This window comes from Mustela nigripes, chromosome 1 (assembly GCF_022355385.1).
Source record: "Mustela nigripes isolate SB6536 chromosome 1, MUSNIG.SB6536, whole genome shotgun sequence".
NCBI classification, from domain to species: domain Eukaryota; kingdom Metazoa; phylum Chordata; class Mammalia; order Carnivora; family Mustelidae; genus Mustela; species Mustela nigripes.
In genome coordinates, this window is record NC_081557.1 from 264472789 (window position 1) to 264495447 (window position 22659).

General features: G+C 48.8%; 1 protein-coding gene across 10 annotated transcripts in view; it reads left to right on the forward strand.

Annotated features, from left to right (window-relative positions):
• Nucleotides 1-22659, forward strand: part of SEPTIN11 (septin 11) — an 88460-nt gene that overhangs the window by 23366 nt on the left and 42435 nt on the right. For all 10 annotated transcript variants that reach the window (XM_059385479.1, XM_059385502.1, XM_059385523.1 and 7 more), the window contains exon 2: nt 20479-20593. In XM_059385479.1, the coding sequence (XP_059241462.1) occupies nt 20479-20593 (115 nt within the window). The remainder of the gene's footprint in view (nt 1-20478; nt 20594-22659) is intronic.

The following is a 22659-nucleotide window of genomic DNA, read 5'->3' on the forward strand; positions in this document are numbered from 1 at the left end:
AGGCGCTCCTGATTGTTACACACTTTTTTTTTTTTTTTTAAATAAAAAGTATTTATGAAGATACTAAGTGGTGAGCCCTTGGAATTGGTGATTGTGCCTGTTCTACTGGAAAATCAAGCTCTGTCGAATCGCATTTAGTGGAAGAGAGGAGATTTTGCAGGACTTTACTACTTGAAACCTTTACTTCTTATTTTAGTTCTTTGTTTTTTATGTAGGCTCCCTACCCAGTATGGAGCCCAGTGCGAGGCTTGAACTCATGAGCCTGAGATCAAAACCTGAGCTGAGATCAAGAGTTGGGTGCTTACCTGAGTCTCAGTCATTAAGCGTCTGCCTTGGGCTCAGGTCATGATCCCAGGGTCCTAGGACTGAGTCCCACAGGGCTCCCTGCCCCGTGGGAAGCCTGCTTCTCCCTCTCCCTCTGCTGCTGCTTCCCTGCTTGTGCTCTTTCTCTTCTCTCTGTAAAAAAAAAAAAAAGAGAGAGAGAGAGAGAGAGAGAGAAGAAAAGAAACAAAGAGTTGGGCACTTAGCCACTGGAAACCTTTAAAAACAAAGCAAAGCCCTTTCCTTCCCCGGGTCCCACTTTTCTGGCTTTGCTGCCTTCCGTCCGGGGGAGGAGGGCGCCGTCTCTCCTGAGCTGTGGCCTGGCTCTCTCCGGACCCTCCCCTTGCTCAGGTGACAGGCCAGCCTCTGTGTTGCTCCAGTGCACGGGGATTGGATGGACCTTGTTGCTGTGCCTCTAACACGTTGGTGCGTCTTGGGGAAGCAGCTGTGTCGCTGCGGCTCCGAGTGCGACCGTCTCTCCAGGGCTTCTCCGTCAACAGTCCGGCTGCCCCGCTCAGGGTGGATTTTGCCAGGCTTGACTAAACCCAGCCTTCCCGCTTCCGTGGAATTGTGACACGTATCAAGGAGACAGGAGAGGAACTGAAGTCTGTTTATGTGGAAGAAATGTTGAGGTGCAGCCCTGGTGGAAAGCAGCTAGAAACTCTGGGTTCGTTACTTACGTGCTCTGAGACCTCGTGCAGGTTTCTTTCGATCTCTGTGACTCACTTCCACATCTGGGAAAGGCGGATGCTAGTGTCTCTCTCACCAGGGTGTGGGGATGCGGACCGGGATGCGCATGGAGTAGCCTCCAGGATATTTAGAGAAGCGCCCGAAGGCTAGGTTAAAGCAGCGAGCCCGTCCTGTGGAGCGGGGGTCCCCGCACGGTTCGTACACTTCGTGCACATCTTTATGTGCTCACCTCGGACAGTTTGGGTGAACTGATAGCACTTTTACCTCCGCTTGTGGATGAAGCATTTCTTGGGGTCTCCAGACAAGTAGGGCTTATTTGAAGCCCAGGAATACTCCTCCTGGCTTTGGGTCTCTACTTTTTCACTGTGGCCATGTTCTTTCTGTCACCCGGACATAGTCTGCCCCCCCCCCCCCCCCTTTAAGCCTGAAGAATCGGGTTCTTTCCCTTGAGTGTTGGTGGTTGTACCTTCTACCCAGCAGCCAAACTGTGTTAAAACATGCTGGATGTCCCTTGTGGACGCTCCCTGTTTCCTCTTCCTGTTGTCCTCTTCCTCCTTAAAATTACCCCTTAGCTGTGCTGCTTGTCCACCGTTGACAGCTTGTGGGAACTCATGGCCCTCACGGACACTCGGCTGCACCCTGTCCTAGAAGCTGTGGCGGCAGACTGAGCCCCACAGGTTTTTGTTGCTTGGGCTCTCACGGAGTGTTTGAGCAGGAAGGATTTTAAAGAAGTCATCTCATCCAGCGCTTTCATGTTACAGAGAAGGAAGCCAAGACCCAGGAGAGTAAGTGACCCGCTTCAGGCCCACAGACTCAGAACTGGAGCCAAATCCTCTGACTTGTGCTTCTACTACAAATCCAAGGACAGTAGAGCCGAGGCGTTCTGGGTAGGGAGTTGGTCAGCAGATTCTTTGGTGGTTTCTAGTCTCCCAGAGGAGAAAACCTAAACTTCCTTCCCAGTCGGTTATCTCAGGCTCAGGATGCTGGTCACCCACGAATTCATTCATTCATTTATTTATTTATTTATTAAAGAGAATTTTATGTATTTATTTATTTGACAGAGAGATATCACAAGTAGGCAGAGGGAGAGGAGGAAACAGGCTCCCCGCTGAGCAGAGAGCCCGATGCGGGGCTCGATCCCAGGACCCCGAGATCGTGACCCAAGCTGAAGGCTGAGGCCCAACCCACTGAGCCACCCAGGCGTCCCATCACCCACTAATTAATGATGTAGAACATCCTGACAGTTTCAGAGCTGGGCTGCAGATGGTATGAACCTGGGTTAACTTAGGGCCTCCGTGCGCTTGGACATTTATGGGAGCCGCTCTTTGTAAAAAATGTGAGCCCTTGTAAAAGTCTTATGTAACACAGCTTGGGTTACTGTTGGCGCTGCCCGCGTGTGCCTCTCTCTCCTGTGGACTAAAGAATAACCAGGGACTTAAGACAGCACAGAACTGTGCTTTGGAAAGCTCTCTCCGCCCTCCCCGAGCGCTCACAGGGACGTCGTTCAGGACCCTCTCGGTCAGTCGGGGTCCTTCACAAAAGAAAGTATGTCCTGTCAGCCGTTCCCAGGGGTTTTTTGTTGCAGCATCAGTCTACTTTTTTTTTTTTGTTTTTTTTTAAAGTTTTAACAGCATTTGCTTATTAAAAATTACCATAATCACATTCTATAGTTTTATAAAATGTAATTACATTTCAAACCAAAAAATTAATGAGATGAGATGCATTGTTTTACATTTTTGCAACTCTTGATTGTCTGACTTAATAGAAGACAGCTGGGTCTGCAAATCTGCTTTTCATTTACTCTCATGCAGTGAATTGTTTTGGTTGAAGTCCGTGCAGATCCAGCCTCCCGGAGAGATGGTTAGAAAAGGAAGGACTTACAGACCCCTAAAAGATTCCTGGAGAAGTCCCAGGGACATCTGACCATGCTTTGAGAACTGCTTCTTTAAAGTAACTCTCCTAGTCTCTGTTCCCCATTCCTTGCCCTCTGGGGAAGAGCATTGGCTTTCCTGATTGGCAGCGTCTAGAAGAGAGTGGATGCTTGTACATTGTGAAGTTGGGACTCCTAGTGACTGTGCTAGGATGGTGTCTAAGGTACCGTTATAAAGGAAAACAAGAAACTGACTTAATGCACATCCAGGAGAGTGCGTCTGGTGGTGGACATGAGAGACAGGGCAGCCATCCTGTAGGGTGCTCCTGGCCATCAGAGCTTTTGGGAATGTTCAGTTACTTGGGCTGGCTATTGAGTATACCGGTGTGTGTTATATTTTCTCTACACGGTAAGGATATGTTCCAGACACATTCAAAGAAAGCTCTGGTTTCTAGCACTTGGGGGAAGCAATGAATCTGTATTTCCCCTCATTCAGTTCTTCATTTTTTGGGGCATGGATCTCCCGAATCTTCCTAGGTGTAAAAGACACCTGTTTGGATCCATGAGTTGGAACTGTATCCATCGGAGTCAGTTTCTGCCTCCAGCACTTGTGTCAACACAAGGTCTCAGGCGTGTAATTCCCTCATTATTATAGGAATAAACACAATGAGCCAGTCTGGAGAGAGGGGCTAGAACCCGGGGCTCTGAGTGTGGGGTGGTCGAGTGATGGCCTCCCCGGTACAGAGCCTTCCGTGTCTCACTGATCCGGGCCCACAGAGGCTGCTGAGCTTTCTGCTTTCTGCTAGAAAATAGGCTGCTTCTGTGGTTTCTGAACTGTGCTGAAGTTGTGCTTCTTGGACGGGGCAACCTGCTCTTGGACTGGTACTCGCCCCCTCCCTCTGCTGTTGCTCCACAGTCGCTTCGGGACGGTATACTTCTGTTGGTGACCCAATACTGCCGTGAGGTTTTATGTGCCGCTGGAGAGCGACGCTCACGTGGGCTCCGGCAGCTCCGTCACCCCCCGCGGTGACGGTAGGACCCCGGAATGTAGGAAGTGGACGTTATTCCCCTGCCCTTCCTCAGCAGCCCCTCTCCTCTGCTGTCTCTGTTACAGACGACACAGCTGAGGCCCAGACAGATGGCGGGCGTGTCCTTCCAGTAGCCCCAGCCTGGACCAGGGCTGGAAGCCTTCGAGGGTGTTTAGCTTCGGATCGCAGTGGCCAGGGTGGATTTGTACGCGTGCGCGCCTGCTTGCTTGAGGGAAGGCTCGTGCACCTACTTGCGACAGCACGGGACCAGGTGGCCGGGACAGTCTCCGGAAGGCAGCGTGCTCGGTGGGAGAGAAATTGAGGCCGTGGGGAAAAGCTCAAGACAAGCCAGCTACCCCTTTTCATTGGAGGGGAAAAAGTGGTATTCAGTGAAAAGTAACTTTAGATTTACTAACATTTGATTCTCAGAATGCTTTGCCGTTTGTGGCCCGCACACAAATATTACTGCCTAAATCGATGAAGTCTGACCCGGTTTCCGTGGGCCTGCGCAAACCCTTCGTGACGGCCTCACGGATTGTTAGGAAAAAACCAGCAAAACGGGTGTTGTGTGTCGGTGCCGCGGCGGCTGGTGGTCGGAGCACTTGTTAGAGCTCGTGAGCTGCCGAGAAGTCGCGTGAAGGAAGGGGGTTGCGGGTAAGACGCCTTCAGAGACGGGGTCTGGGGACACGTCCCAGCAAGTGGAACCGCGTAAGTGCCATCGCCCGCCCGTGCCTCCCTCAGGGGGGCTTCACCATGAGCAGCACTGGTCACCCCGAGGGCGACAACACTGGGAGCGTTAAAGGTTTCGTTTTTAATATAAACTCCGGATAGTGGACGGTGGTGCTCCGTGCTATACAGCCGGTACGTGTTTCTCTTCGGCCGTGAAGATGCGGGTGACAACTGTCTTCGCTGTCCCTGGACAGGGTGCCGGGAGGAATCTGGAGATGTCCTCATCCCCAAAACTGCATCGTTTTTAAGCAGAATTAAGTCAATAACGTGGCTTGCTGGTTCCCTGCCCACGGTAGGCAGGGGCTCGGAAAATGTTTCTTCTTCCGTGGCCCTTAGTCCTGGAAGTTTTAGGGCAAACACGGCCGTATTTGGCTTCGCTCCTCAGCGGTGTCCGGGCAGCTGCGGTGGGAGCCAGTGGGTCGGTGCTTTAGTCCAGCGGCTTCCGTCAGCCCGGCTCCCTGCCCCGTGCTCCAGTCCGACGTGTCCTTCGTGTCTTCTGTAGGAGCTCTGGTCGGGTTGTCTCCGTGACTGGTCTTCCGGCGCTGCCAGAGCATAATTTCTGGTTTTTAGACCAGTGAGTGGGTGTTGTAGTCTGCGTGGCTGTGGTCTGCAGTCATTAGGTTACACTTGCTCCCTCTGTGTGAGAAAGAAAAATCCGTGTGGGCAGTTGGTCGCGGGGACACACCTCTTCTCGGGTTCCTCCTCCCCCTGCTCCCTGTTTCTGCGCTCCCTTGAGCCTCTGCTTTCCTTATGTGCCCTCACAGGGTGGCTCGGGGCCCCTGTGCGTGACCTCGGGAGGTGGTGACCTTGGGAGGTGGTGACCTCAGCGGTGCAGTGCACTTGTGCGATGCTGTAGTTGTGCCTTCGTGGCCGAGACGCACGTGTCAGTCTGTGGCCTTGTTCACGCTGTGGCAGGTGCTTTGGAGGCCGTCTGTCTGGCTCTGGGCCACTGTACTTGCTGCACGATCCTGACCAGCTCGGTCTCTGACCTTCGGCTGTAAAACGGGAATAATAATACTAGCCTTGGAAGCGATGGTGGGAGCTGGGTCAGATCCACGTAAAGTGCCCAGGATGGTGGGCGGCGTATGCCTACGGATATATGTAGGAACAGTGCAACTGCACATGCTTTGTCAATGTTAACTTGAACTTCAGCCGAGTAATTATGTCCGAGAGCAAGAGCCCCGATGATACCTGACCTCAGAGTAGGCACAGTTGCTTGCCTCGAAGTACGGGGAGGAGGCCACACTGAAGCGGGCACCTGAAGCCGTGGCTTCTCTTCTCCGTTCTCCGGTGAGCTTTTCAAATCTCCTCCGGCAAACACGCATTAGCCCGTTTAACGAATGCCACTCCTGAGTGGTAGTTCTTTGTGGTTGGAGGAGGCAGAGGAAGAGTGTTAACCCTGTGAAAAGGGGGTCTCTGCACTCACCCACCTTAAATCTACGGCCCCAGTTGTGGGACCTTGTCGCAGGGTTCAAAGTAAGAGAAGTAGGACAGGTGTCCTGTCCTTAAGGGATCGGCGGGCTTCAGGGGCCCCCACCGGTGGACAGCCAGCCAGGCGCGGTGCTGGATGCTGGGGTGACGAGGGGCCCAGATGCAGTGAGTGTTTGTGCAGTAGAGAGTGACGGCGTGCGGCTCGGGGAACCAGACGAGGCTTAACCAGGAAGATGGGATTTACCGGGACTGTTAAGGGTGAGTCGGATTTGAGGGTAGCGGTGGGGAAGGAGGCATTCCCTGTGCAGAGGTGGCTGTGCCTTGAAAAGAGTCAGTTGTCCCGCTTCAGGTGTTGGTGGTGATGGCCTCGGAACCTGGCATCCCTGGTTGACATACTGGTTCCGCCATCGCAAAGAGCTCTGGTTTATTTTCTCATCTATAAAATGGAGCCGACAATATCTATTTCACAGTGTTATGAGGGTTAAGTGGAAAGATTTTTTTTTAAGATTTATTTATTTTTGAGAGAGAGAGCGTGCATGTGAAGGCAGGAGAGAGGCAGGGGAGAGGGAGAGAGAACCCGCAAGCAGGCTCCCTGCTCAGCTCAGGCCGGGTGCGGGGCTGGATCCCAGGACCCCTGAAGTCATGCCTGAGCTGAAGTCAAGACTTGGAGGCGTGACTGACGGAGCCACCCAGACGCCCCGGTGGAAGGAGGTTTCATACAGGTCCAGGTGTGGCACGCGGCCGGAAGTACCCAGGGAACCATTCTGTAGGTGCTGGTTGTGGGTGGGGAAACGCTGAAATGCTCGCAGTGTCCTGTTTGTTTTGGGGGACACACTTGGCATTGCCTTCCTTACAGACGTCTTCAATTACTGCTTCTTGGTTGATCAGTCAAGGGGCATATTACTCCGTCTCCCCCTTTTAAGTCCTCCGGCTAGAAAATGTGGCAGAGCCTCATCCCTCGTTTTGCTACTCTGGGTATTTGAACTTTGATTATTCGGGTACTGCAGGCCACTTACAGAAGACACCAGTCCGCTCTCCTGGATCCCAGGGTACGAGGCACACCGATGAGGGCTTTACTCTCCCTGAGGACTGGAGCTTCACAAATCATTAGCGAGTTTTCCCTGAGGCTGTCACGCTGTCTTCCAAATTATTAATATCCGGGCTGAAGAGTGTGTAGGAGGTTGGCTTGAGTAGGAATCCTGGGGGCTGATGCCAAGCCTTCCTTCCCTGCTTTGGTGGTTACAGCTACCACAGTGCACAGTCCCCACGCCCGGTAATAGCCAACCTCAGTACGCACAGTTGGTGCAGTTGTGGCAAAAGGGGTTTAACTCTGTGTAGCCATGATTATAGTAAGATACACGGTCTGACCCTCTTTATGTGGGAGGGATTTGAGGCTTGGATTTTTCTCAAATCAAACGGCCAAAGTTGCTTTTCTTGTTTTTGCGGGTGTAATTATCACTTTTTTCCTCCGCTGCCTTTCATTTTCACCGTGTGAATAATAATTATTCTAATGAACCATTAGGCTTCGGGAGAGTTTAAAGGCAGCTAGCTACTTGGATCAGTGCCTAAGACTTTCTTTCACACCGGGGCCCATTGAACTTCGTCAGTTTCTCTTCCGTACAGAATATATGAATTAGAGCAAGGACCTCTTGCCAAGCTGTAATTTTTCAAGTTTCGATTTCAGCTTCATGCCTCCCTGCCATCATGCTATCCAAGACCGTCTGAAATGTATTCCCACACACGTTTCTAATTCTTAATCTGCTAATCTAGGAGCATTGAGGTGGAACCCAGCTCCATCTCGGAGAGAAGTCTGGGCTGCTGACCCAAGCCCTCTGTGCTTTGTGGGAACGAGGGGCATGAAAGTGTAACCTCTGCTTTTTTCCTGCACATGTTTATCACCTCCATTTGAGAGCTAACGGGATTTTATATCAGGTTGTTGTACGGAGCATCCTCCTTGGGTCCTATTGACTAATCAGAAATGCCATGACTGTCCTGATCATGGAAATGCCCCTTTAAGAGACAGTGGAGAGGGGGGAGGGGGCTGTGGGAACATTCTTCTGGGGCGCCTGTGAAAAGAAGGTTTGTTTTGCATTTAGCGGATTGGGACAAGAGAGCCAGCATCCAAAACCATCCATCAATAGCAAACCTTTGAGAGTAGAGGAAACTCATAGTCCCTTGGGTCTGCTTTCCTAAGCACACCAAGATGTGTGAGAAAACTCCTAAACCAACTTCTTCTTCTTCTTCTTTTTTCCCCACAGCGGGATGGATACTTCTGTAATATGCAGTTAACTTCTGTAAGGCAGAGAGTTGTCTGTTCTGCTGGTGGGAGTATTTATTATTATTATTATTTTTTTAGTGGTTACTTGGTTCTATTTTTTGAGAAAGAGAGCAGAGTAACAAAGAAGAGTGCTTTCGCTTTATTAGAATGGCAGAAATTACAGTCCGAACTAATGGGGTCAGTCTGTGAGGGTCTCTGCAAGATACGCTTTCTTAATGCTCTAAGGGAAGTTTGCGTGAAATCGCTTACCATTCGGATGGTCGCCCAGGCTTGTAATCTGGGTTAAAGCCTTGGCTGGAAGGCGGTTTTCTACTCTCGATCCCTTGGTCTCCGGCTCTGGTGAGAAGATAAGTTGGTAAGGGCCCTGGTGGGTAGAAATGAAAATCTCCCGTGATGTCGCTGCTTGGCGATGGCTCCCAGCTCTCGTCCGTCCACACTGCGCACCCAGGAGCAGAGCCTGGGCTCGCATTTAGCTATGTACTGTTTATATTGATCTTCCAGATACTTTCAGGGATAGTTCCAGTAAAATGAAATGTGAACCAGTTTTTAAAAAAGTCTTAAACCCTCACTCTTAATTACTCTTCAGTTTTCCGGTTGGTTGATTTCCATGCCCTTCAGATCTTAATTTTCCTGCTGCTTCTCTGGACTAGTTCTTTCTCTCCTTCTGTCTCCATTCCTTCCCTGCAACAGTCTGAATCTTACTTTTATCTTATTTTTTATCATCATAATTATCATGATTTTTTATCAATTTATCATGATATTTTATCGTGACCTGTAGGTCGTGATTCGCCTGCGAGATCGGGTCCTCCTCTGAGAAAGCCTCATTTTTTTGCTGGGGCCCATGTCAGTCCCCGCTGTCCAACCTCGCTAACCTTTGTCCTGTATTTCATCACCAAACGTTTTGCACTTGTCTTCTGTTTTCTCTCAATGACTTTTCCCCCAATAAGGTGTAAGTTCCTTAAAAGCTTTTGCATTTCCTAGAATTCTTATTATGCAGAAGCACTGAAATACTTGTGCAGTTTACTTTTGTTAGTGGTTCACTTGCCTTCGTAACTTGAGGGAGATCTAGTTTACTTACTGTGCTCTTACTCATTTGTCTTTTTTTTTCTCCTGGAGACTTGTCTTTTGTTTTGGGTTCGATAAATGCTAATCTTACCATACCCTAAAGTTAAACAGGGAATGTTACAACACAGAACCCTAAAATGGCCCCCATCCCAGCTCCCTGGTGAGCACACCCCACCCGTATCATGTAACACCCAGAGCTTGGGAAGGTGGTGGGATCGTCGCCCCCGTGATTAAGTTATGTTATGGCATAGCTCACGTAAGGTACAAAGATTTTCCCGGGTGGACCTGACCTGATCAGTGCCTTGAAAGGAACCGACTTTCCTTGAAGATTTGAAATGTGAAGAGGGATATGAGAGGTTCCCTGTTGGCGGTGGAGAGGAGACGGCCACATGGCTGGGAACTCTGGGTGACCCCTGTGTCAGTCCCCGGCTGACAGTGGGCGTGGAGAGGAGGACCTCCGTCCTATAGCTGCAGGGGATTGAATTCTGACACCGACCCACACCAGCTTGGAAGTGGAATTTGCCCCCAGAACTTCCAGATCCAAACTCAGCTTGGCCACCGCTTTGATTTTAGCCTTGTGAGATCCTGAGCAGAGAACCCAGCCATGCCCCATCCAGACTTCTGACCTTCCCAACCACGAGCTGATAAATAAGTGTTGCTTCAAGCCCCTAGCTCCTGATGATTTGTTCCATGGCAATAGGAAATTAATAATGCCCCCAAACGTATGTCAACAACCCCTATGCCACCCTGGTAGTGTTTCATCCGGGGCTGAGACCAAGACGAAGTAGAACTCTTAGGAAGGCTTGAAAATTTTGGCCAGAATTGTTTCATAATACTTGGAGAGTGATATCAAATGTTAATTTTATGTTTATTTCCTGGGAATGTATTTGCCATGGCTCTGGGCATTTTTGGTATAGCCCCTCAATTTTCAGGGGCTGGAAATCTGCCACTGCACTCAGAGATGTTCTAGACCAGCCTGGGTTAGGGACTGAGTGTGGCCCGAAAATGGCAACCTTCAGTAGTCAGGTGGGGACTGACACGTTTCTGACCGCCTCAGAGCGGGTTTGGATTTTTCCTCTGCTTTTCAGGGACGACCATTACATGGTCATTACCATATCTGAAAGCCCCTTCCATCCGAAAGGGACAGAAATAAATGATATCTTTCAAAAAGGAAGTGGCTCATTTATATCCGGTGATAGAAATGGTGCCATAGGGAAGGAAGGGTCCCATCCAGATTTCATTAGTTGCCGATGAATGTACTCAGCAAGTAGAAACACACAGACGGAGCTGCGGTATTTCTCAGCGGGGAAGAACTAAGGAACTGACGTGTGACTATGAGGAGAGGAGACGTACGTAAGAAGTTGAGGGGAAAACTTCCAGCTGATAAGGGCCCTTAATAATCTTTGACCTCCTATTCATCGCTGTTCTGAGAAAATTTGCGTGGAAGCCGTACGACATCATACAGGCAGGGCTGATGAGTAACTGAGACTTCGGGTGCTTTTCTCCTCGGCCAGAGGGGTGGTGTGTTTGCCATGGGATCCGGGTCTTTGGGATCCCGCTGCGGTGCCCGAGGACGTTCGCATGATTATGCCCCTCCTCGGTGAATTTCTCATTAACTTTCCGAGGCGGCCACGGGAGGGGCTTCTCCTCATCTCTGCGAGGTGCAGGGGTGCGAGAGAGCAGCTGCCGCATCTGTTTCTCATCGGACTGTGCCTTTCTCAGTACTTCTCGACTGTTTGTCCCGCCGCGGCCCTCCCCCGCCCCCTTCCTCTGAGCCCAGCAGCGTTGGTCAGAGTGTCTGGAATGCACATGTGGGCCTCGTCGGTCCCAAACTCGAGACTTTCTGCTGATCAGCACTTTGTGATGTTAGGCTGTTAGAGGCATTAGTCACTTTGACTCAGGAAAAAAAAAGAAAGAGCCGTCTTCGGAAATTTAAGAAAATGTCTTTTTTGGTCGTTGTTAATTCTTGGCACGCAGGGAGATGGAATCTCTGAGAGTTCGCACGGACTTCTAGAAAAACATTCTGTCTGTAAGAAGAAAGTGCTTCCATTTTGTGCAGTTTCTGCATCGCTGAAAGTCCGATTCACTGGTCATTCAGCCCTACCTCTCGCGCCCTCCTCCCCACCCCAGCTCACCCCCTTGGGGTCCCGGCTCAGGAGCAGCAGCTGGGGGCTCTGTTCACTTCCGATACCCACTTCCGTCGGGTCAGAGGTGCGACCCTCATCTGGGAGGCCGTGTGGGCCGTTGCTGCGATGGGCGGTGGGATGTCGAGAAGACGTAGGGAGCTGGGGGCCACCGGTGGAGAGCTCGAACCCCGTGTGTTTCCAGGCTTGGGGGTCAGGCTCCACTCAGCAACCACTGTGACTTCTCACCTTCAGAGCCAGCCCCAAGTGTGATGGAGAGAGGGTGGGCCAGGCTCCAGGGCTCTGGCTCTTCCTGTGGTCCTGTATCTCCACCTCGCCCGCCTTACAGGGGAACCCATCGGCTGCTCTGTCTGCCTCCTTACCTGAGAACGAGGAGGCTGGGGAACGTGATTGTGTCAAACGTCACACAGACATGCACTTTGGTGAAGTCTGATGGGGGTAGTGCTAGGAGGAGCGGAATAGTCAAGTCATGAATCAGCTGATAGACGGGATTCAGTCTGTTAGAGGGTCAGATGGGAAAGATTTGGCTAAGAAAGGTGTGGGAGGCGGTTATTAGGTCTGGGTGCAGAGGAGAAAAGCCTGGTGGCACGGATGTCCTCAAGTCCTCCAGAAGTCCTCACTGTTGAACTCAGAGGCCAGCGGGGGAGCTTTCGGTTATACAGTGGACTTTTTTTTTCTTCCTGCAAGAGGGTGAAAGCGTATAAATTTGTGTACATTTTTAATCAGGGCTAGCGATAATGCATGCTGACCAGTGTTATTCTAGGGGACTGGGACTCTCTGATACCTTGAAGTAGAGGTTGCCATTTAACAGGAAAAAGTGAGGAAGGACAGATTTAAGTTGAATGGGGGATGGGGCAAGTTCCACTTAGGAGATGTTGGTTAGCAATGCCTGGCCATGGATGCACCGGGGAGAGGAGGAGATGCAGGTATGACAAGCAGTCATTAGCCTTTGGAAAGTCACTAAAGCAGGGGCAGGAAGAAGTCATCTGAGAAAAATTACGTTAATTCTTGCAATGCCCCGTGAAGTGCTTTACCTTAAAGCTGGCAGACCTGAAGCTGAGAAGTTCCCATGACTTCCGCGTCCTGGGTCACACAGCTCAGTAACGGCAGAGTTGCCCTGAGTCCTCTGACTTCACCCGTCAAGCAATTTCCACTGCGTTGTTCTGCCTTTCTACTCACTTTGATCACTTCCAATATGATTTGGTTCTGCTATTAGAAAAAATAACTACTTATTCTATCACCTATTAGCCACAATAAGAATTGCAGGATATGGGGCACCTGGGTGGCTCAGTGGGTTAAGCCACTGCCTTCAGCCCAGGTCATGATCTCAGGGTCCTGGGATTGAGCCCCGCATCAGGCTCTCTGCTCAGCAGGGAGCCTGCTTCTCCCTCTCTCTCTGTCTGCCTGCCTCTCTGCCCACTTGTGATCCCTGTCTGTCAAATAAATAAATAAAATCTTTAAAAAAAGAAAAAAGAATTGCAGGATGACCTTCTTTAAAAGGATTTTTATTATTTATTTGTTATTTATTATTATCCTTTATAGCAATTTCTGATGTTTAAAACCTTTTATTTATTTTCTGTTTAAAAGGTGTGGGGTGTGTGTTTTGCAGTAAGTCAAATATTACGGAAATATAACACCTAGAAAGTAAAATTTCCCTATAGTCATACTATTCCCAAAGAAAACACCCCACATTATTTTTGCGAGGATCTGGAAAAGCAGAATTTGTTCCTTGTCTGGCAGTCCTTTGGAGAGCATTCCTGTGAAGTGACACTTGAAACTGGGGCAGCTACTCAGTACGAATCAAGATCTTTTCTGGTTCCTGGGGGTGGTTTTGAGGCTGGCTCCCTGGGTTTGTCAGAGCTGATCTACCTGGCTTTCCGGCCGGGGGCTCGCCCGTGGACGCTCCTTCTCAGGCCCCGCTTCCAGCTGGGCTGCTCTCAAGTTCTTTCCTCTTACGGTTTTCCTCCTCACTGTTCCCTCTTCTTCCTGGCTCTCTCTCTTCTGCTGCTTGTGTGAGACAATTTCCTTGGGGGTTTTCTTGGCTCTGACCTTGGGATTTCATGTTATAGATGACAGGCAGAGTCACAAATGTTCTCCAAGTCATCCTTAAAGAACGCAGTCCTCATTGGTAATGAGATGCTTCAGACATTTTATATTATGGAAATGACCCCAGCAATGCCTGGCCTTGAAAACATCCCCATGCGGGCTTCATAGTTGTGGTCTGAGATGTTTCGCATTCCAGAGTTTTCCTTTTGCATGGGAACTAAGGGCGTCCCCCATCTTCCCACCAACTTCTCTTTCTTTCAGAGAGAATATGAAACCAGTTCAATGCTCTCTAAAATGTAGTTAGATAAGAGCGTGTGTTTACGAAAACGACCCACCAGGCGAAAACGACCCACCAGGCGCTCGGGTAAAACCTCTCCGGCAGTTTTGTGGGGCCTGGATTTCTCCAGTTCTGGCTGGTGCTCGGTCAAGGATTTCGTGTAAGGAACAGCATGTTCTTCGGCGAGGCAGCATCTGCACACTCAAACAGGACCTCAGACACAAGGCAGCACCTGTGGCAAGGAAGGGACATGTACCTGCTCTTCCTCGACGTTTGTTCATTCTGTTCTTCCCTTCGTGGTTTTTCTTTCTCGGTTAGTCTGAGGGTTTTGCTGACCAGGCATAGAGAGAGGTGGGGGGAAGCAAGACTCCTGCTGAGCAAAGAGCCCGACGTGGGGCTCGATCCCAGGACCCCGGAACCATGACCCAAGCGAAAGCAGAGGCTCTAACCCACTGAGCCACTCAGACGTCCCTATTGCTCAAGTTTAAAAAAATATATCATTTTAAAGGTGTGAAATCTTTCTAAGTTTAAATGGTAATATCAATTTTGAAAGGTAAAAATTCAGTCTAATAGCTTGCCATGTACATTAAAACACGTATCACCTTGGTAACTTGCTCCCTGGCTTCTGCTGGCTGATCAGATCAGCTGCTGGAGATCACCTGACCACACCCACTGAAGCCTTCAGTTTTAAAATTGGAGAAGAGTTGTCATTTCATTTTGAAGGTGGTAAATAGAACCTGTGGGGGGACACCCAGTTTTGGGAGGCTCTGGGCTGGCTTGAAACAGAGGAAAAAGAGGGGAATCCAGAATGGGTTCCAGCTGTGCAGGTGCTGATGCCTGCGAATTGGAATGTGATTCTGTGGCTTCTCCCCAGCTTTGTAAGTGACTTTCTTATTTAGGGTGAATTTTCTTCTGCTCGAATCTTCTCTGTCTCTCCTCGACTTTTTGTTCATTCTGTTCTTCCCTTCGTGGTTTTTCTTTCTCGGTGAGTCTGAGGGTTTTGCTGACCAGCAGCTCCTCCTGGCACGCGCAGCAGCAGCGGCAGAGCTCCTTCATGTAGAAGTTTACAATCCGTCCTCTTTCCTCCCACCAAATTAGAGAAAGGAAACCCAGGATTCCGAGGACCTGTTCAGTGCTGGGCGCTCTCATACCTACTGATTCCTTCACTCCTCCCATCCCCTGCCAAGTGCTCCATCACAGACGAAGAAAAATAGGAAGCAAAGCTGGGGTTCAGATCACGCCCATCCGACTCCGAACTCTTTGCTCTCCTGTCCCTGCTTAAGCAAGATCTGGAGTTGTGGGATTTTATTTTATTTTTATTTTATTTTGAGAGAGAGAGAGAGATTGAGTGCATGGAGGGGCGGAGGGAGAAAATCCCATCAAGACTGGAGCTGAAGTCAAGGGTCAGAAGCCCGACCGCTAAGCCACTCAGGCGCCCCTGTGGACCCTGTTCCGTTTTTTATTTTTTTATTTTTTAAGATTTTATTTATTTATTTGACTGACAGAGATCACAAGTAGGCAGAGAGGCAGGCAGAGAGAGAAGGGGAAATAGGCTCCCTGCTGAGCAGAGAGCCCGATGTGGAGCCCGAGGCAGGGCTCGATCCCAGGACCCTGGGATCATGACCTGAGCTGAAGGCAGAGGCTTAACCCACTGAGACACCCAGGCACCCCCTTTTTTCTTTTCTTCTTCTTTTTTTTTAATGGTTGTTTTAAAGCAGCACACAGAAGGTAGGTGTTGGCACACATTCTTAAATAATTTACTTTATAATTATTTTAATGATGAAGTCAGCCAGGCGTCTTCTGAAAAAATTTGCCAATTATAAACTTCAGAGTATACATTCAGAGTAAAGTGACCCCTTGGGCATGGATGACTCTTACCTAGGAGGCTTCTGCAAGCTGGACTTTTGTTCCCCTGGTCATGTTGGGGAGCTTTGGCCTCCACAAGGTGTTTTTGAATTTCTCTGTCCAAAAGCTGCTCTCTCCTCATATCAGCCATAAAGTCATGATATTTTATCACTTTAATCCTTAGTGGTATTACATTAATGATGTCCTGTCTCTACTGCTAGTGGTAAATCTCTTCCTTTTTTTTTAATTTTAAGATTTATTTATTTTAGGGGTGCCTGGGTCAGTTGAGTGTCTGACTTTTGGTTTCAGCTGGGGTTGCGGTCTTGGGGTCCTGAGATCAAGCTCCAAGTCGGGCTCCATGCAGAGCACGGAGTCCGCTTGGATTTCTCTATCCATCTCCCTCTATTCTCACCCACCCCCACCATGCGCGCTCGCTCTCTCTCTCTCTCCCTCAAATAAGTAAATCTTTCTTAAGAGAGAGAATCCTCAAGCAGGCTCCTCACTGAGTGCGGAGCTCAATGTGGGGTTTGATCCCAGGATCCTGAGGTCATGACCGAGCTGAAATCAGGAGTCGACCGCTTAACCAGCTGACCCACACAGGCGCCCCTAAATGGTAAACCTCTTACAGGCAGGAAGAGAGCTGATCAGTGAGTAACAAGAGTAACACCTGGTCCCTGAGTGCTTTGAGCAGTGAGTATTTTGGAATGAGCAAATAAATAATTGTACCCACGTGAAAGTGACCTGAAAAGAGAAAAATGAGGCTGTTAAATTATTTTATACCATAGAGTTAGTCACAAGCCATTTCAAGGTGGAGTAGGCACAGAAATCATAAAAGTACAGCTCCTCCCTAGATAGAGCAGCAAACGCAGCGCTAAATCAACTAAGGTCTTACTGTTACTTACTTAGTGGTTCCATGTTGGCGCGTTCATTTGAGGGAATGGTCAAAACTAAGCCTTGTATTACCGGTTTCGCGTGCCTTGGCTGCGGAAATCAAAGTCTGGCCTTGGCGTTGCCAGGACAAGTGAAAATACATGCAGAGCTCCTTCGTCAGTTCGAATTCTCAACTTACATTTCTCATGGTTGCCAAAGAATTAGGACTTTAGAGAGCCCCCCCCCCCCGCCCCGCACTTTAACATACTGGATTTTGGTAGCAGCTGAAACCATTGTATTGTCTGGGGCTGTCTGAGAAGTTGTAGGTCATCGTGCTGTACCATGGCTAAGTGCACGGTCTCTAGAGTCTAGAACCTGACGTCTGGGCCCAGATTTCAGGTCTTCAGCTTACTAGCTGTGCGACCTTGGGTAAATCACTAAACTTAAGTGCCTCTGTTTTCTCATCTAAAGTTGAGTTTGGGTCATAATAGTAACTATCTTGTAGAATTGTTAAGATAAATTAACTAGCTCATTATTAAGGCTTTTCTGGAACATTGGAAATGGTCGATGAATGTTAGCAGTTATTATGGTCGTGGAATCCCAAATGGCCCGACCCATCTTTACCCAGTCATTATTTTCCTTGCATTGGTAAGGGGGATGTTTACTGAAATTCTCTCTGAGATTTAATAATAAGGATAATTCTGGAGATCACATTCTGCAGGATCTGGAAGGTGTGGATATGTAGACATTGGCTATCAGGTCTCCCCAGATGGAGGAAATGGTGTGAATAAACTCTGTTGGTGAGAAATGTGGGCCTGTCTCAGGAGTAGTAAGGGTCAGGGTTGAGCTTCAGGGCAAGGTGCCCTGTAGGGAGAAGTGGGAGATTACGTAGGAGATTTGAGATTAGCCCATGGAGGTCCCGAGATGGCAGGTCAAGGAGTCTGGATTGGGGGCCTTTGAGTTCGGAGATCCCTTTTGCAGCAAGAGAGAGAGAGGCGGGACCAAACGGAAGGTGGTTGAGTCGGTGGGAATAAAGGGGCGGAGGGTACGGTCTTGATCACACTTCAGAATTTATGCAAGGGACAACTGGGTCTCACACATCGGTAAGATAGGGATAGAGAAATACGATTTCGGTTTCAGGAACATCAGTTTGAGGTGCTGATGGGATAACCCACGAGAATCGTCCCTTTGATAGAGATTCAGAACTGGAACTCAGGCAAAAAGTTCAGTAATAGAGGTGGAAAGCTGAGAGTCCTTTCCAGATGCGTGGTAGTGGTCGAAGACATGATAATACATGAAATTCCCAAAGACTGCACCCATTGACTCGAAAGAGATCCTACACTTTCGGGGGGAGAGATTAAGGCAAGAAGCAGTAAACACGGTGACATAAAATTCTGGGACGTAGGAATTCGGTTCAGCTGTTGTGTGTGACTTAGAGCCTCTACTTGCTTTTCCTACAGTGCTTTCTAGTTTTTAAACCTGCTGGTGAACCACAGGAGGGACTTCCTACTTCACTACTTCCAGTCGCATACTGATGGCCAGTGACCCTCCAGGTTCCTTTAATACTGGGCAGAGAATTAGGCTCAAATTATGGAATTTTAAAATGGCAATATGAAATGTACATATTTCATAGTCCAGAGTTAGAAGACTCTGAAGAAATACATTTAAATTTTAAAAACTTCAAGACCAAGCTGTTTTATAACCCTTCATTTTGCATGTGGTTTTCAGTGGGTATAAAAATACTCAGTGGGTGCGTGGGTGGTTTCTCGTGTTTTGGAAATGGTGAGAATATGAGATGCTGTGCGTTGGGTTCTGGGATGAGAGCTATAATTACTGACTCTGATTCTTTCCCAGGATTGGCTCATGGGTGGGTATCTGTTTGATCTAAAAACCCAACCATGCAGAAGCCACAGTCATAAACTACTCTCCCTCCCCCACGCCCCCCCCCCCTGCCCCTCCTCCCCCCGGAAATGGAAAGAACTGTGGCGGGGACGAGGGTGATGGCTCTTCCCTGCCTTGCCTCCTTTAGGCCGTTCGCTGGTGGTTTGGGTCAGAGCTGGAGGGCAGGGGGAGGCTGGGGGGCTGGCATCTCCCGGCCTGAGCACAGCAGCCACTAACAGCTGTGGCGGCAAGAGTTCTAAATAGAACCCAGACTCACTTCAGATCCTCCTCCCCCAAGTCTTGGAGGATGTGGTAAACACCCTAAAAATACCTGCTGTCTGAACCTTTGAGGTCTGGAAAAGGAAGGGGCAGGTGGTAGAATTAGGGCCGTGTGGTAGTGTGAGGAGGCGTGGCCAGCGACCAGGCCTGCTGCCCGTGGGGGCCCCTGCCTGTGGGGGCCTCCTGCCCATGGGGCCTGCTGCCCGTGGGGGCCCCTGCCCTTGGGGGCTCCTGCCCGTGGGGGCCTCCTGCCCATGGGGGTCTGCTGCCCGTGGGGGCCCACCTCCCGTGGGGTCTGCTACCAAGCTGCTCGGGGAGCTGTCGCCCGCGCCATCCTGTTCAAGGATCAGTGCCTCCTCTTGAGTCTCCTATTCGCTGTTGGCAGGTTTCAAGGAAACTATTCATAGACCAGGCATCTGCTCTCTATCCCATTGACCTCATACCTGCAGCGGCCACCATGGGACTCGGGCAGTGTGCCGGGTTTTAGTTGTATTTCACAGAATTAGAATTTTAGAGCGGCAAGGACCTTAGCCATTACATTGTTCGTGAAACGTTCCTTTAAACGCACTGTATTGAGGGAGGCCTTTTTCTCAGCCTAGATAGTGACCACAGGGATGTGAAAACGGAGTCTCGGTCTTCGACAATGAAGAGAAATCCCAGTTATCATTATGTAACGCAGAAGAAGGAATCCGATCTTTTTAAAAATATCGATGAAACGGTCCTCTGCAAAACTTCTTTTTTATGAAAAAAAAATAGGGTTGTGGGACTCATTGTCTTACTCAGACTTCAGTATTTTGAATAACAAAGAACATGGTAACGGAACCAGAAAGAACACCAGGAGTCTTGCTTTCAAGGGGACTTTGAATATCTAGATTAGTTTCAATATCTAGATACCAGTATCTGATTTCAGTATCGGTAACCATGATGTTGTAATGGAGGGACCATAGCTCACCACTGTTTTCTTGGGAAAGGAGATTGTCACAGATGACCGCCCAGTACATCCGAGACGCATTCAGAGTCATGGAGGCAGTCAGCACCATTATAAAATAGCATAAATCACCCGCATTTTTAAGTGTATGAGAACTCTCTTACCCCAGTCTCCTCCAGTAACTGGAGGAGGCCCAGTGAGTGCAGAGCCCATGCTGGGTGCTCTGGAGGCGGAAGCAAAGATGCCCCCAAACCCCGTAGAGCTGATGGAGACAGGACCACTTCAAGCGCTGAGTTATTTTAAATATGTTGTATTTATGGTGGTTACAGAACTTTTATAGTGTAACAAGTATGTATCTTCCATTCTGAGGGTCTCAGAGTTCCTTTCTGTGTCTGGAAGAATGTTCTTATTTTATACTCTGGGTTGAAAGTAAATTGAAAGTTTTTCTTGAATTCTTGAAAAAACAACATCATGGTGGGTTTTTTATGTCACTTCATGCCTGTCTGCCAGGCTGGAAGCGGGTATTTCCCCGGACCAGTACACTTGGAAGCAGAAGTGAGATTCCTTGGGAGAGAGTCTGCTTTGGGAGTCTGTGTGGTTTTGTGGAAAGAGCGTGGCTTTGGGATTTTTAGTTGCTTCAGTTTGCAGATGGCAAGGAGGGTGTTTAGAGGGAATCTTCTTTTTCGACGCATGTCAGGAAGAGACGCAGGGAGAGGGTCACAGCCACAACCACAGCGCAGGGTAACTCAGGTGGCATCATTGCTGAATTCTCAAATGTTTCCCTCTGAAATTCCAGAATGAAGAGCTTCGAAACTTGTCCCTTTCTGGACATGTCGGATTTGACAGTCTCCCGGACCAGCTGGTCAATAAGTCTACTTCTCAAGGATTCTGTTTCAACATCCTGTGTGTTGGTAAGTGACTCATCTCCGGCTGCTCAGCAGGCTGCTCTGATCCTGAAGTGTTGGCAGGTGACTGTCAGAGGGACACATTTTGGGGAAAGAGGGGCATGGTACTTGTACTACTCTTCTTTCTCTCATTAGTAAGCCTGGGCAGTAATACACTGTGGATGTCACAGAGTTACAAAGATTGGGACTTATATGTGGTAAATGTTTCATGAACTTTGTGATGTTACTCAAATTGGTATTTTTATGTGTGTCACACTGTCAGGTGGTCAGTTCAGTGTTATTAAAACACTTACTTTCATTTTTGGTGGGGTGAGGGACTTAGAGCCTGGTAAGACTATAAGAAGGGACTGACAGGAACACGCATAGAGGGAGCATTCAAAAGCATTTTTAGAATTTATTTCTCGGCTCTTTGACTACCGTGCAGTAGAAACCTCCACTGAAGTCTTTTTAGAGGTATAAAATCCAAAATTACTCTAACTTCTATAATAAACCTAATGTTTATATTTCTGGTTTTTAGAGCAAAAGAATGTAGAATTCTGTTTTATATCTGGAGTAAATTTTCTGCCTGAATTACAGATTAAATACACATTTAATCTTTAAATTGGCATCAAAAACTGACCTTTAGTGTTTTCCTGATAGATCAATGGAAAAAAATCCAAGACAGTGGATTTCTCTACCTCCTCAGTGTGTTTTATTCGTATCTTGCAGATGTGCGTTCATCTGGGCCTCTGGCCTTGGTGTTTTTCTTCTCTCTGGCCATATGCTTTTTAAAGGGAAGGCAGAAGAGATGGTGAGGAGGAAACCAGTAGTCTAAGTCTTGGTTTGAAGCAGAAATGCTGCTGGGAGCGGTGATGACCTTCCCCTCACGGCCGCTCCTGGCGAGCGGCCAGGCTGCACGGCAGTGAAGTGGCTCGGTCTGCGTCGTCTTGCCGTTGTCCTCTTGTCCTCCGGTGTGTGCTTGGGAGACCTCACCCTGAGACAGACCGGGAAGGTTACGTGTGTGGGCACGTGGACCGTCCTTTGCCTGAGCTTGGCTGAATGTACCAGACTTCTGTTGTCCAAGTAAAATGAACTGAATTTTAAAAAGGTAGATGTTGAATATGAGAACCACCATTTTAAAAATGTTAGTTATTAGGGGAAGGGACAGATATTTTCTTTTTCAAAAAACCTGAACATATTAAATGTAGCCCCTGTACTGGGGGTTCGTTGGTAGAAAGCCACGCTGACTTGTGCACTAGACCAGCTCACTCAGGCATTATGTCTTAAGTGTCAGGTAAGAGAAGAACTCGAGAGAAACATGACCAAAGCAGCCAGCTCTCTCGCATCCCCCTTTTCCTGACATGAGGCTGTTTAAAATTCAGCAGGGGAGCCCCGAATGGCAGCTGGTTCTACAGAGCGGCAGAAATGAGTTGTCCTTTCTCCGAGGGTAAATGCTTGTTTGCAGAGCAGGGCAATTCTTCATTAGCGTAGCAATTTGTTGGCAGTTTGTTGATTTTCTATTGAAAAGTGCTCTGAATTATAGGCCAATTACTACTCTGGCTTCTCTTGCCTGCCTCCCCCAGCCCTGTCTCCAAGATCAGCTTCAAGAATACATGTGAGAGTTATGCCCCAGCCCCTGCAAGTAGGAAAAAGGCTTCCAGTGGGAGTGTGCTTGCTGGAAGGACCTGGTTTGAGCCGATGGGTGGTGTGCGGTGGGTGTGTTGGCTCCCTGGCTGACCCCGTGTACGTAGCGCGATTATGAGGCTAGTTGGAATTCATCACAAGCCACATCCGCGCTGCCCGGATGGGTTTGTAAAGCAGCTGCTATTCTGACTTCCCCGGGTAGGTGAGAATACCTATCATTTTTAGATATTTATTCTGGGCTCATTCTTAAACAGGTTTAAAATTAGTTTTTTGATTTAATTAAAACAATACATATGTATATTTTAATTAGGAGCTCTTCCCTGCCCCCTCCCCCTCCTGCCCTCAGTTCCATTCCATAGCGTAGCCCTGTGGAATCCTTCTGCAAATCTTAACATTTTTCTGTACTCAAAAAATATTTTTGGTGGCTTCAAACAACACTGGCTTATTAT